The 14,883-nt window shown below is 56.2% G+C and overlaps 1 protein-coding gene across 1 annotated transcript; it reads right to left on the bottom strand.

Moving 5' to 3' along the window:
• Positions 1-1,725: 1,725 nt before the first annotated feature.
• PPP1R1B (protein phosphatase 1 regulatory inhibitor subunit 1B) lies at positions 1,726-13,253 on the bottom strand (the record flags this gene model as incomplete). The annotated part of the gene is made up of 7 exons (XM_080713209.1): positions 1,726-1,775; positions 1,862-1,981; positions 5,924-6,124; positions 10,929-11,004; positions 11,382-11,404; positions 11,674-11,734; positions 13,173-13,253. 7 exons carry the CDS (start codon positions 13,251-13,253, stop codon positions 1,726-1,728), a joined length of 612 nt encoding a protein of 203 aa, XP_080569335.1.
• Positions 13,254-14,883: the final 1,630 nt, after the last annotated feature.

Below are 14,883 nucleotides of genomic sequence, written 5' to 3'. Positions count from 1 at the left end.
ATCTCACAGGTTTGAAGCCAGCCTCAGCTACTTAGCCTCTCAGCAACTTAGTGAGACCCTGTTTCCAAATAAAGTATAAAATAGGTCTGGGAGTATAGCCCGGAGGTAGAAAGCCCCTGGGTTCCACACCTAGTACCACCAAAAAAAAAAAAAAAAATCGCAAGTTCGAAGCCAACCTAGGCAATATAGCAAGTCTCCGTCTTAAGGGTGGGGGACTGGCAAGAAGTCTAGGGGCATCATCACTATTGGTCCACAGAGGCCTGGCTCTTGAATAAAAGACCTTCCTGAAAGAAGGGCTGTGGTGGTGAAAGCCCTCTTAGAGAACACCACAATTACTTTTTGTATGTGTGGTACGAGGCATTGAACCCATGGACATTCTACCTCCAAGCTACACCTCCAGACCTATTTTATGTTTGTTTTTTTGCGGGTTTGGGGATGGAAACCAGGGGCATTTGACCTCCAAGCTACACTCCATGCCCTATTTTGTATTCTTTATTTGGAAACAGGGTCTCACTAAATTGCAGAGGGTCTCCCTAAGTAGCTGAGGCTGCCTGCGAATCGCAATCCTCCGGTCTCAGCCTCCCGAATGCTGGGATTATAAGCATGTGCCACCATGCTGAGCTATGTTTTATTTTTGAAACAGGGTCTCACTAAGTTGCTGAGGCTATAGCCCTTGAACCTGCAATCCTCCTGTCTCAGGCTCACAAGTACTGGGATTACAGGTGTGCACCACCACGCCCGGCTCCACAATTATTCTTGAAGAATTTATGTTCTCCACCCTGCCTCTTTCAGCCATTCCTAGTTCTAACAGTATATAGAACTTTTGTGGGCTTTTCTGAGCGTCCTGAGCCAGTCTCTGCAGGAAAGAATCCTGGAAGACTGACTGGACACTAGCACTGAGGTCCTGACCCTTGGATGACTGCCAACCTTGCATATCAGAACACCCATTACCTCCTCCCTCCCCTGAAAGAGGAGTCTCAGCACAGTTATTTACAAAGATTTATTACAGCGCCAGAGAGGTTCAGGCCGGGAAGAAGGGGAAGGGGACAGAGCAGCTGGAGGAAAAGGAGAACCTGGCTCCCCCACCATGTGCCCCCTCTAAGGTCATGTACTAGGCAGCATTCCTGGCATCAAAGCACAGACAAAACGCAACAAAGCAGCCTCTGCCGGTCCATCCTCCAGTCACCCAGGAGGAACAGGGGTGATAAAGGGAAGATTTCCAAAATGTTGACACTGTGGAAAAGGATGCCTGAATCCTGGGCCCTGGGAGAAGCCAATGAGAGGCGTGGTGACTTGGAGTCCCCCATAGGAGAGTGTATGGAGAAAGACCTAAGGACACCCGCGGGTTCTCAGTACCTCCTTTCCCCAGATCTTAGGGTCCTGCCCTGTGGGTCTCCTATGCCCAGGGGAGAGGATCTGGGGAGTAGAATTGTGGAGGATAAGTCCTTATTCCTGGTTCCCTGGATTTCCCAACGTGGGCTCACTCAAATCCCACTTCCCACTGGCTCAATGGAGGAACGACTGGCAGGGGTAGGCATCAGGGACTCGGCATCAGCCAAAGGTGGGCAAACAAGCAAACACAGACCAGCCTTAGTCTTCTAGAAATCAGAAGCCACAGCCCTAGCAGGTGAGGGAAAGGGTACAAAATAGGGTGGGGTCAGAGTGGGTTTCTAGGGAACAGCGATGCCCCCTCCACTTCTTCCTGGTAAATGCAGGACTGAGAGCTTAAGTGCCAGGCTCAGGGGGGCCGGTGCGCTGAGGCTCCTCCCCCGGCTCTGCAAGGCAAATAGAGAGGGACTCAGGGCCTGGCCCCGCCCACCAAAGTCCCCGCCCAGCCTTCCGTGCCGCTCGCCGGCCTCACCACTTCGTGCTGCGTCTTCCACCTGGTCCTCAGAGCTTCCATCTCTCTGGGGCTCATCCAGAGGGGGCGGGCGCTCCCAGGGCCCTTCCAGACCCTGGCCATAAGTTATCTTCTGCCCAGCTGGGGATGGAAAAGAGGGGATGAAAACAAAGGCTTTAGCTGGGTGCAGGAGTGCACGCCCCTTAATCCCTTGTACTCCAGAGGCTGAGGCAGGACGATGAATTGCAAGTGAGATTAGCCTAGGCAAATTAGAAAGACCCTATCTCAGCCAAACTGGTGGTGCACACTTGTAATCCCAGCATTCGGGATGCTGAGACCCGAGGATCGCTGTCGCTGACAGCCTCAGCTACTCAGTGAGGCCCTTCGCAACTCAGTGAGACCCTGTTTCAAAAAATTAAAGACTAGCCGGGCGTGGTGGCGCACGCTTGTAATCCCCGCACTTGGGAGGTGGAAACAGGAGGATGGCACAGGTTCGAAGCCAGCCTCACTGGCTTAAGAGACCCTGTTTCCAAATAAAATATAAAATAGGTCTGGGAGTGTACCCGGAGGTAGAAGGGTTCCATCCCCAGTACCACCAAAAATAAATAAGTAAATAAGTAAATAAGTAAATAAATAAAGAGTAAAACATAGGGCTGGGGGTGCACCTCAGAGGTACAATGCCCCTGGGTTCCATCACCTGTACCAAAAAAAAAAAAAAAAAAGTGAGCTGGGCATGGTGGTGCACACCTGTAATCCTAGCTTTTGGGAGACTGAGACAGGAAGACTGCAAGTTCCAGCCCGGCCTCAGCAATAGTGAGACCCTATTTCAAACAAAAAATGAGGGGGGGAGGGAATGGGGTGGGAATTGGGTAAGGGCTAATTGGGTGACATGTGCATATATGCCTCTACTATCTTGTACTCCATTAAGATGTACGACTACAATGCACCAATAAAAAAATTAAGAATAAAATATAATGTTTTATAAGTAAAAAAAATGAAATAGGGCTGAGGGTGTAGCTCAGAGGTAGAATGCCTCTGGTACAAAAAATAAATATACAAATAAATTTAAGGCTAGGGATGAAGCCTGGTGCAGTGGCCCACACCTGTGATACCAGTACTTGGGAGGCTGAGACAGGAGGCTCACAGGCTCAAGGCCAGCCTCCGCAAATTAGTGAGGTCCTTAGCAACTTAGCAAGACCCCATTTCAAAATAAAAATAAAATATGACTAGGGGTGTAGCTCAGAGGTAGAACACTCCTGGGTTGACTCCCCCGTACCCAAAAAAAAGGCTGGAGTGTAGCTCAGTCATTAGAGTGCTCCTAGGTTCAATCCCTAGTACAAAAAAAAAAAGCTCTGATGGGTTTGAGGTATAGCTCAGTGGGGGTTTAATTTCCAGCACCAAGTGGGGTGTGGTGGCACACGCCTATAATTCCGTTACTTGAGAGGCTGAGACAGGAGGATCACAAGTTTGTGGCCAGCTTTCTGAGGCGTCATACAGAGAGCACTGGACTCGGACAAAGACTCGCCATAGGACGTCCGTGCTCAGTCAGTGCCTTTCTGAAGGAGACCTTGTGTGAAAAGAACGTTATGTAGGTTACCTTAAATATGATAATACTTCCCCAGCCCAGTGCCAGCTCCAGGAGTGCTGGGGCTCAATGTTGCTCCTTGAGTGCCTTGTCATGTGACCTACTGCCCTCCTGCTAGTCCCGGGGGGAAAGGTCTCTCACTGTCTTTTCTCCTGCTCTGGGAGACTTGATTGAGCCAACCCAACTCTTCTAGGCATTGACCAAGATGCAGACAGGAGGCCCAAGCCATCCTGTCTGCGTGCAAGGACTGAACACTTCAAGCAAGGGTGACTGATCGTTGTTCCCATAAATAAAGGGATCTCAAAGCTTAATGTGCACTGGGAAGGGACAAATGGGGCACAGTTTTCCATGGACAGGCATGGAAGAAACCATGGGTGCGGTGAGATCTTTCTGCCAGGACAGTTATCTGGGACGTGGGACCTTCTGCAGAGATTTTGGGACCTGGGGTCTGGCTCTGAGGCCCTCTATGTAGGCTTCAGGCCCCTTCCTGGAACCTCTTCCCCCCAGGCAACTGAGATTGGAGAGGACAAGATTGGTGATGGCACACGCTTGTAATCCCAGTCCTTGGGAGGCTGAAACAGAAGGATCAGGGTTTGCAGACAGCCTCAGCTATTTAGTGAGTATCTCTGCAACTTAGTGAGAACCTGTTTCAAAATAAAGAATAAAAAATAGGGCTGGGAATGTATCTCAGAGTAGAATGCCCCTGGGTTCAAGCCCTGTAAAACACACACACACACACACACACACACACACACACACACACACACACACACTCTCTCTCTCTCTCTCTCTCTCTCTCTCTCCCTCCCTCCCTCCCTCCCTCCCCCCCCCCCACTCTCTCCATCTGGGCACTAGAGGGCACTCTAACTCATTTTTAGAATGGAAAGATTGTCACCGGTCCTGGGGTGTACAAATCAGCCAGCCCCCTGCATCCTTGTAAACCTGCATCCTTGTAAAGAACAACCACATCCTAGGCTCAGAACTACCAGCAATGAAGCCGGGCGTGGAGGCACATGCTTGTAACCCCAGTACTTGGCTGAGACAAGAGGATCTCAGGTTCACAGCCAGCCTCAGCAACTTGTGAGGTTCTCCATAACCCTGTTTAAAATAAAGAATAAGAGCTGAGTGTAGTGGCGCACGCTTGTAATCTCAGTACTTGGAGGGCTGAGACAGGAGAATCACAGGTTCGAAGCCAGCCTCAGCAGCTTAGTGACACTCTCAGCAACTTGGTGAGATCCTGTTTCCAAATAAAATATAAAAGTAGGTCTGGGGATATAGCCAGAAGACCCTTGGGTTCCACCCCCATTACCAACACACACACACACACACACACACACACACACACACACACACGAATAAAAAATCGGAAGCTGGGAGTGGTGGAGCATGCTTGTAATCCCTGCATTCGAGAGGCTGAGACAGGAGGATCCAGGTTTGTGGCCATCCTCAGCTGCTTAGTGAGGTTCTTTGCAACTCAGGGAGACCCTGTTTCAAAATATAGAATAAAAATTAGGACTGGGGTGTAGCTTAAAGGTATAATGCCCCTGGGTTCCATCCCCAGTACCCCCTCCACACACACACAAGCACAAATTGGGCTAGGAGTGGAGCTCAGAGGTAGGATGCCCCTGGGTTCTATACCTGCTACCAAAAAAAAAAAGAGAGAGAGAGAGAGAGAGAAAGAAAGAAAGAAAGAAAGAAAGAAAGAAAGAAAGGACAAAAGAAAGAAAAAAAGAAGCCAGGCGTGGTAGTACACGCTTGTAATCCCTGCGCTTGGGAGGCAGAGACAGGAGGATTGCACAGGTTCGAAGCCAGCCTCACTGGCTTAAAGGACCGTTTCCAAATAAAAAAATTATATATACAGATAGATAGATAGATAGATAGATAGATAGATATAGATATATATGTCATGCGTGTCTGGGAGTGTAGCCCGGAGGTAGAAGGGTTTCCAGGAACCCCAGTACCATATGGAAAGAAAACTGGGAGTGGTGGCGCACACTTGTAATCCCAGCATTCGGGAGGCTGAGACCAGAAGATCATGGTTTGAGGACAGCTTCAGCTACTTAGTGAGGGCAGGGGTTGTAGCTCGGAGGTCGAATGCCCTGGGTCCATCCCCAGATCCGCAAAAAAGAAAAAAATGAAAGAAATACCAACAATGGGGGTATATTGAACTCTTTCAGTCCTCCATCCCTGAATCTGCTCAAAACCTCTCACTACCTTGGGTAGGAAGTCCTTATTGAGTCTAACCTCAAACCTCATGGTCTTGTCTTAATTCCTAGTGAAAAGAGGAATTCTTAGAGAACCTGATGGGGAGAGGGAGGAGCCAAGACTGGAGGGAGCTCAGGCGTCAGGTGAGGCTGAACGTGTGGGCTCCTGTGTGGTGGGGGTGGGGAGGCCCCCAGGTGTCACCGCAATGCACACGTGTGAGAAGCTGGTGCTCAAGGAGGGCTCACACCTAACCCACGCTCGTGGACCCACGCAACACAGTCCCTTCAGCTTACCAGAGCCCCTGATGCCCTTCAGGACTTCAGCCTGGCTGTCTTCTTCCTCCTCCTCTTCTTCATCGTCGTCCTCCTCCTCGTCCTCCTCTCTTGGGTAACCCAGCTCCCGCAGCTCTCCCAGCTCATCCTCCTCCTCTGAGGCCTGGTTCTCACTCAAGTTACTGATGGTCTGCAGGTGGGACTCAGCAATGCGCTGTACAGCTGGCAATAAGAGACCCAGGAAGGCGAGGATCAGCCAAGCCCACGCTGCAACCCACAGAGCTCCTTCCCCTGGGTCTGGGGCAGAGGTAACCTCGTCAGAGGCCCAAGCTCAAGGACCAAAGGCCACCGGCCAGCCCGCTGGGGTCCAGACCATGGCAGAAGCAACAGGGGGTAGATTGGATCATGCTTGGCTCTTAAACTGTCGCACGATATTGGCCCCCAGGAGACTGGCACCAGGAAGTGCCCCCACCCCATAGGGTGCCAGGCCGGGCAAGACTAGGCGGGTACAGCAACAGCTTAACATTCCCTGGCTGGAGAGCTGGCTTTGCCAAGTGCCCAGTACTGGAAACTGTCCACTGGCTTCAGCCTCACACAGGAGCCTGTGGGCCTGCGGGCCTGCGGGCCAGGGCCCAGGGATTTACCCCTTTCCCTTCCAGGGAAGAGGCCTGCCTGCTCACAGCTTACTGCTCACCTCGCCCCCCACCCTGCCCCCTGTGCTCTGTCCCACCACTGTACTGCCCAGTCCTAGATGCCAATCGCACCCCCTCCCTAGCCCCCAAGGGTAGGAACGATGTGGGCCTGAACACATCATAGTCTGCAGCTTATAAAGTCTGTGCCTGGAGAAGTGGCCTGCTCAGACAAGGCCCCCACAATTGTGACCCACATGCCCAAGCTCCCAGCTCCCTCTGTGCTGACCCAGAAAGCAGCAAACACACCACCACCACCACAACCACCACCACCACCAAAATCTGCTCCGATGGATAGGGCCAGGAAGGAAACCATGTGGGCAGCAGGAGGGAAGATTTCCCCAAGGATGGAAAGGAGCAGGGGTTATGAGGAAGGGGCCAGGGCTGGGGGTCCTGGGAGTGACAGAGGTTGAGAGGAGCAAGGGGTTGTGGGAAAGGGGCCAGGGCTGGGGGTCCTGGGAGTGACAGAGGTTGAGAGGAGCAGGGGGTTGTGAGGAAGGGGCCAGGGCTGGGGGTCCTGGGAGTGACAGAGGTTGAGAGGAGCAAGGGGTTGTGGGAAAGGGGCCAGGGCTGGGGGTCCTGGGAGTGACAGAGGTTGAGAAGACTCTGAGTTGAGACTGGGGCAAAGTCGGGGGGTAAACTGGGGGGATTTCAGAGCATATGGGACACTAAGTTCACAGCCCCCAGACCAGATGCTGCCCATTGGAGCAGGGTAGAGTAGTTCCTGGGTCGCCTGTGGCCCCTCCCCTCAGAAAGTGGAGGATAAAGCCTGGCTGGAAACCTCCAGCGCAGTGACCAGGCCCCGCGCTGCTGCCAGCTCGGGGACAGGCACAGAGGGCGCATTGTGTGCCCGGGGCCCCGCCCTGCCCCCTACTCCCAGCCCGGTGCCTCCTGCTGGCGCTGGGCAAGCTACCCAGGCAATAAAAGCGCAATAAATCGCCCTGCCCCGGCCTTGGGGAGTCAGCAGAGCTTCACCCTGAGCCAAGTGTGAGAGCTCTCCAAAGCACGCTCCCCCAGCCAGGTTTTAGTGTTGTCCGCCCTCCCTGCAGGGCTCCTGGATCCTTCTCTACAAACCCAAACCTGCCAGGCCCTTGCCCTCGCCCAAAAAGGGGTCAGAGCCTAACAAACAGTGCCCTGCTGGTACAGAGGGTTGGGAAGAGCAGGTGGCAGCTGGGACAGCTACCTTTCCCCCAGTCGGAGGAGGAAGGCTTAGTTCATGAGCGGCAGAGACAACAGTAGGTGTGCGCACCCTGTGAACCTCCCTCGTGCCTGGCCTGGCCTGGCACCTTGCTGGGCCCTTTGGGGTCTGCCTTTTCCCTCCTAGACTGTCTGCTCTAGCTCCTACAGTCCTGGGACCTCCAACTGCTTCCACCTACAGTCTCCCTTTTTAAGCTACAAGAACCCCCGGCACTACCCCCAGACTGCTGCCCCTCCCTGGCCCCTTTCCACCTCCCTGCTGCTCCCCACCTAGACTCCCCAGGGGAAGACTAGCCCCAGGGGCTAGGCAGACAGTCCTGAGGCCCTAATCACCTCGGCCCTCTCCCCAGTGCACTCTCCATGCTCAAAACCAGGAGCCAGGGCTGGGGGTATACTCAGAGTGGAACATATGCTTAGCAGGCAGAAGGCCCTGGGTTCCATCCGCACACCTCTCCAAGAAAGAGTCCAGGGACAGCCGGACATGATGGCATACGCTTGTAATCCCAGAATTCAGGAGGCTGAGACAGGAGGAGAGAGGTTTGAGGCCAACCTCAGCTATTTCCTTTGCAATTCAGTGAGACCCTGTTTCAAAAAAAAGAATAAAAAACAGGGTTGGGGGTATAGCTTGGAGATAGAATGCCCCTGGGTTCTATCCCCAGTACTGCACAAAAAAAAAAAAAAAAAAAAAAAAAAAAAAAAAAAGAAAAAGAAAAGAAAAGAAGCCGGGCATGGTGGCACAAACTTGTAATCCCAGCATTCGGGAGGCTGAGGCTGGAAGATCGCGGTTTGCGGACAGCCTCAGCTACTTAGTGAGGCCCTCTGCAACTTAGTGAGACCCTGTTTCAAAATAGAGAATAAAAAATAGGACAGGGGTGTAGCTCGGAGTTCGAATGCCCCTGGGTTCCATCCCCAGACCCGCAAAAAAAAAAAAAAAAAAGAAAAAAAAGAAAAAGAAAGGAGCGAGCCCAGGGATAGTCGTTCCCCAGCCCGGAGCAGGAGGCAGATACATATGTGCTCTCCTGAAGACGCGACCTCTTCATCAAGCCCCTGCTTCGCAGCCCTTCCACGCAGCCCTTCCATGAGTCCCTACAGGTGGGGAAATCTCTGTCCTTTCAGTTTCCTGTCCTGGGGAAGAGAGAGAACCCCGCCCTGCTCCTCTCTCCTCCCAGCCTCTCCCCTGAGCTTCCAGCCCTGGCAGGCAGGCAGACAGGTGCACCTGTTGACCTTGGCTGGGACTGGGAACTTATCAAACCCACCTGTGCTCTCAGCACACCCTTCCTGCGTGGGAGGGGGCTGGCCAGGCAGGAAGAGCCTCAGGCTGGAGTAGAGGTGGGGTGGGTAGGCATCCGGCATTTATTTAGGAAGAGGCCCTCTACACACCCCAATCTGCACCCCCATTCTCCTTCAGGTAGATCTCCCACAGCTCCCTGGCCCAGAACCAGGTCTCTAGGTTGGCCCTAAAACTCCTGGGATCCACGCCTCCTGCCCTGTGGCCTGCCCTGCTTGTCTGTTGAATCCCTTGATCCTTCTAATTCACGCTTAACTGTCCCGCCCTCCCACATCTCCCTGACCCTTGGTGGCAAAGGGCTGGAGAGGGCAGTGAGCAAATCTTACTTTTTTTTTTTTCAGTGCTGGGTATGGAACCCAGGGCCTTGTGTACCTGCTCTACCACCGCTGAGCTACAGCCCCAGCCCCCAAATCTTACTCACCCTATTTTGCCCAGTGCCCACCAGTGAGGCCGGGCATGTACTAAGTGCTAAAGAATGACTTGCCTTTTTATGTGTCTATATGCGGTACTTGGGATTGAATCAAGAAGCAATTCTACCTCTGAGCTATACCCCCAGCCTTATTTATTTATTTATTTGTTTATTGTGGCACTGGGGATAGAGTCCAGGGGCATTCTATCTCCAAGCTACACCCCCCAGCCCGATTTTGTATTCTTTATTTTAAAACAGGGTCTCACTGAGTTGCCAAGGGCCTAAGTAGCTGAGGCTCTCTGTGAACCACATTCCTCCGGTCTCAGCCTCCCAAGTGCTGGGATTATAAGCGTGTGCACGCCATCACGCCCGGCTCCTATTTTATTTTTAATTTTGAAGCAGAGTCTCACCAAGTTGCAGAGGACCTCACAAAATAGCTGAGCCTAGCTGCAAACCTGAGTTTACAGGCATGCACCACCACGCCTGGCTACAACTTGCCTTTTAATACAGGCTGGAAGCCGGGCGTGGTGGCTCTTGCTTGTCATCCCCGCACTTGGGAGGCTGAGACAGGAGGATCGCACGGGTTCGAAGCCAGCCTCAGCTACTTAGTGAGGCTTTCAGCAACTTAGTGAGACCCTGTTTCCAAATAAAATATATTTAAAAAAAGGTCTGGGAGTATAGCTCGGAGGTAGAAAGCCTCTGGGTTCCACCCCCAGTACCACCAAAATAATAATAATAATAATAATAATAATAATAATAATAATAATTGTACAGGCTGGAGAAGCTAGATAGGGAAGTGTCCAGGATTCAGACATGTGAATATGGGAGGCGGCAGGAGGAGAGAGCAGGGACCACGGGAGAGGGTGCTTTGTGCGGGAGAGGGCAGCACACCCTTGTACAGCGGAGGCTCAGGCTGGGTTTCTCTCCCGTGATGCCTGCTTGCACTTGAGGTCCGCCATCGCCTTCCTTTCAACTCCATAAGCTGTTTTTAAGGCCTAATACTGAGGCTGGAACCCAGGGGCATTCTACCTCCGAGCTACACCCCCTGCCCTATTTTTTATTCTTTATTTTGAAACAGGATCTCACTGAATTGCAAAGGGCCTCACTAGGTAGCTGAGGCTGTCCTCGAACCCCGATCCTCTGGTCTCAGCTTCCCAAATGCTGGGATTACAAGCGTGCACCACCAGGTCCAGAATATTCTTTATTTTTGAAAAAGTGTCTCACTAAATTGTGGAGGGACTCACTAAGTAGCTGAGGCTGGCCTGGGACCTTTTTTTTTTTTTTTTTTTTTTTTTCTTCACAAGGTCAGACTAAGAAAGAACTGGTCTCCAAGTCAGGTTGTGGTACAGGAAACAGTCCTCCCGCCTGACAAGAGCTGACATTTCCCCCCCTCCGCGTCAGGCCCCGCTCCAGGGTGCAGCCAGGCTGGTGGGGAGGTTGTACCTTTCAGCGAGGGAGGGGTGTAGGCACAGGGGTTGGATCTCTTCGACTTGACGTGGTGCCCCTCTCCTGAGGCTCTCTGCAGGGTGGGGGAAGAGCCAGGTTAAATGGGCTCCCCAGGGGCCCCTTCCCACCCTCCCTCCACTCCACCTCGGCAACCTGGCAGAATGGTCTTGCGTCTGTTGGCGGATCCCGTGCCTAAGCAGAGCCCCACCCCCACAGATGCCTTGGGAGAGTCCCCAGGGAAGGACTCAAGGTCCTAGTCAGCCCCTGCTCCAAGTCTGAGCAGAGCGCAGGGCCGCCAGGCACCCGACCCTCAAAGGAGGTGCCGATTGATATGCTAATGTGACCTCCCGGGTGGCAGCCGCTGGGATGGTTGACACTGGCACTCGGCGCTCGTCCACTTCTCCCCAAGGGCCCAGGCACCCCTCCTTCCAGCTGCCCCAGGAAACTCACCTGGTGCGGAGAGGCCTCCTCCTCTGAGGGAAGCCAAAGGACACCGCAGGGGCGAGGTGGGAGAGGAGGGAGAGAGAGCAGAAGAGAGAATCCCGGTTACTTCTCAGTCTCTGGGGGAGCGGCACGTGCCCCTTCCCTCTTGGAGCTGGAAGGTGGTGCACGCAGGGCGAGGCTCCCAGACCTCATCCGCTCTCCAATCTTCCCTCCTATTCATGGGACTTGACAGGGACCCCATGGAAGACACCAGAGTTAGGGTGGGGCCCGAGTTGGGGGGGCAGGGAAGGGGCCCTACCTGGCGAGGAGTGCTCTGAGACCCGGAACAGCATGGCAGGGGTTGGTCTCCGGCGCCGGATCTAAGTAGATGGAGGAAAGGGAGGGGGGGGTAAGATAGACACCTGTGGGATAGACACACTACTTCCCTCTGTCCACCTGACTTCAACACCCTCCCCCCAGGGAATGCTTTGGAGTCCCCAGTGAGACTGTGAATCAAAGACTGGCGGAGCTGAAAGAACTCCTGCTCACCCAACCCCTTCATTTTTACACAGCAGCACCCTCCCCAGGCTCAGAGAGGTCCAGCGATGAACCCAAAGTCACACAGCACACCAAGTGAAAAAAACCCAGGCACTGACTCCCATCCTGGGTCTATCCCACACATGGCCACGTGTTGGGACATCCCAAAACAACACCTCCTTTTCTATCTTCTCCCACCAAAGCCCTTCTTCCCCTTGGAAGTGGAAGCTAGCCGGGCTCCTGCAGCCAGGGGTGGGCCCTTTGGGGAAGGTGCCCATGAATCATGGCGCCCACATGGCTCTGCCCGCCTAGGATCAGCTCAAGGGCTCTGCAGAAACAGGATCCCGCAGCACAAGGAGACTGGGTAGGGTCATGCAAGTGCCCCCACCTCACGCAGAGACTCAGGCAGGCAGGGTTTGGCCTTCTGCGTCTTTCTCAGGCTCTAGAACTCTGGGCCCCGTCCCCTGTGAGAAGTGAGGAGCTGCCCTCCTTGCTATGTGAGCCAAGCCGTACCACGGGGTGGGGGAGCATCAAGCACTTTCAGCAACTGCCCCCCCCCCAGCCTGGCAATCAGACCAACTGTCGGCTAATTAGGTCCCCTCTGAGCTCCAGGGAAATGCACTGACAGAACCAAGTGGATCCAGCAGAAATCGTCACTTCCCCTGCCAAGCTCCAGCTCTGCCCTCCAGTCCTAAACCCCGCCATGTGCCCCCCCAAAATGCCTTGGCCCCTCATGCTCTGCTGGAGCCAGTGGCAACTCAGCAACAAGTGCCCCCGTGAGAGTGCCCGCCCGTGTAGACCTGTGTCAAGTCCGGCCACCTTGCCTTGGAGGCCTTGCCAGCCCCGGCAGGGGTGACTGGTCACCTCGCCCTCCCGGGTTGGGGTTCTAAGACCTGATGGCAGAAGGTCGTCGGCACCAGGTCCTGGCGACCCCAAGCCAGGCGAGCAGGGCGGGGATGCAGGCGAGCAGGGCGGTGGGAGACCAGGCGACCCCTCGGACTCCTGCCCTGAGCACGGGGGTCACCGCGTGGGGTCCCAGGATCCTCCCGCGGCCAGCCCCGGGGCTGGAACCAGGGCGGGAGTCCGGGCGGCAGCCTAGGCGCCCTGGGAATTCTCCCGCGCAGGATCAGCACCGAGGCCCGGGAAAAAGTTGCCGGAGTCTGGAGCGCACTTCGCGCGCTGCCTGGCGCCCCCGCCTCGGCCGAGGACCCGCGGCCCTCCTCGCGCCCGGCCCCCCGACGGGCGGGTCCCGCGGCGCCCCGCGAGGCGCGGCCGCCTTACCATCTCCACCTGGCGGGGGTCGAGCTGGCTGGGGGGCGCAGGCACCGAGAACTGGATCTTCTTGCGGTCCTTGGGGTCCATGGCGCGCGGCGGGGCTGGTCCCTGCTCGGCTCCCCGAAGCCGCGGAGCTGCCCGCGAGCGCGTGCGGCGAGGAGGAGGAGGGATAGGAGGAGGAGGAGCAGAGGAGGAGCAGAGGAGCGGGAGCCTGCTCCCGCACAGATAAAAATACCGCGCGGGCGAGGGAGCCGGGCGCCCAGGCTCCTGCCCTGCCCGGTGCGGGTCCCGGCCGCCCCCCGCCGCGCGCCCGCCTCCCTCCGCGGGGTCTCTGCGGGCTCCTCCCCGGCCCTACCTGCCCCTCCGCCTCCCGCGCCCCGCGGTCGTCTCTGGGGGCCGGCCCCCCCGACCCCCCCTGGGGTCCCAGCCCGGCCCCTCCTTCGGGACTGGCGCCCGGGCGCGGGGAGGGCGGGCCCAGGAGGAAGCGGCCAATGAGCGTCGAGAGCCGCGCGGGGCGGGGCGGGGCGCGCCGGCCGGGCCGGGGGGCGGGCCGGCCCCCCGCCGCCTCCCCAGAACCCGGAGCTGCATTATTGATGGAGTCCAGCGGGAAGGAGGAGCGGGCTGCGGGGCGGGGGCCGCGGGCCGCGGGGAGGTGGGGTCTGGCTTCAACCCCTGCGTGGCCCCGGCGCCGGGAGTTTCGCGGGAGGTCTGCGGGGCCGTGTCACGCTGTGAATGGGGGTGTCCTCGAAAGCCGGTGCGTGTGAACGAGGTGCGCGTGGGAGGACACGTGTCAGTCACCGCGCGGCGGCGAGCGTGTGTGAGCGCTAGGGGCCCGCGGTGCCGAGCCAGGAGTGTGTGGGGGTCGGTGGTGTGAGTGTGAGTCTACGTGAGTAAGTGTGTCAGAGTGTCACAGACGCGGGCGTGAGTGGCAGGGCGTGGGAGGGCGGCGTGTGTGCGGGGGCGGGTGTGGGTGTGGGGGAGGATGTCAGAGGCTGTCAAGGTGATGGGGAGCGGCTGCCAGCTTGCTGGGGGCGGGGCCCATCCGCAGCCGGCCCGTGAGTAGAGGGGTTTGAGGCTGTAAAAGCCAGAGCAGATTCCCCCCGGGTGGGGGTAGGGGGCTGCGTTCCCGCCACCGTGTACCTGCATTCACGTGTCTTCTGCCTCCTCTCCCAGATCCCATGGGGGAGGGGAAGAGCCAGCCCAGGGGGCAGGGTGCGGGGTTGGGGGCTGCCTCCCCACAGTGCATCACGTGTGTGAGCTTGGTGCTCTGGGAGCAGAGCTGGGGGAGAGGGGTACGGGGCTCCTTCGGAGGCGTGAGCAGCCCTTCCTACAGAGACCTTGCGAGTCCCAGGAGGGTGGAGAGGCGCTGCCCTGGGGGCTGGTGTGACCCGCTTATGTGACCGGGCCCTGGGGTCTTTGCAAGGGCTGTTCCTGAGGGTCTGACCACTTCTCTGCAGTGTGTGGATGGGGACACACGCGTGTGTCCCCTGGGGCTCTGTTGCTGTTGGCTGTCTTCTCTCCTGGTCACTCTCAGGCCTGGAGGAGGCAGAAGTCCTCCCTTCCCCAAACTCCACCACAACTTTCCCACTCCAGCCCACGTGCTAGCTCCTGGGCGGAGTGAAAGGCTGCCGGAATCTTATGGAAATGGGGTCCGGGCATGTCCTGCCCTGGAGCCAGTGCCCCTCAGGGGTGAAGGAGAGTGGCCTGAAGGTCAGGG

Source organism: Muscardinus avellanarius (assembly GCF_963383645.1).
Source record: "Muscardinus avellanarius genome assembly, chromosome: 16".
Classification (NCBI taxonomy): Eukaryota; Metazoa; Chordata; class Mammalia; order Rodentia; family Gliridae; genus Muscardinus; species Muscardinus avellanarius.
This window is presented reverse-complemented; position numbering and strand designations above follow the sequence as displayed.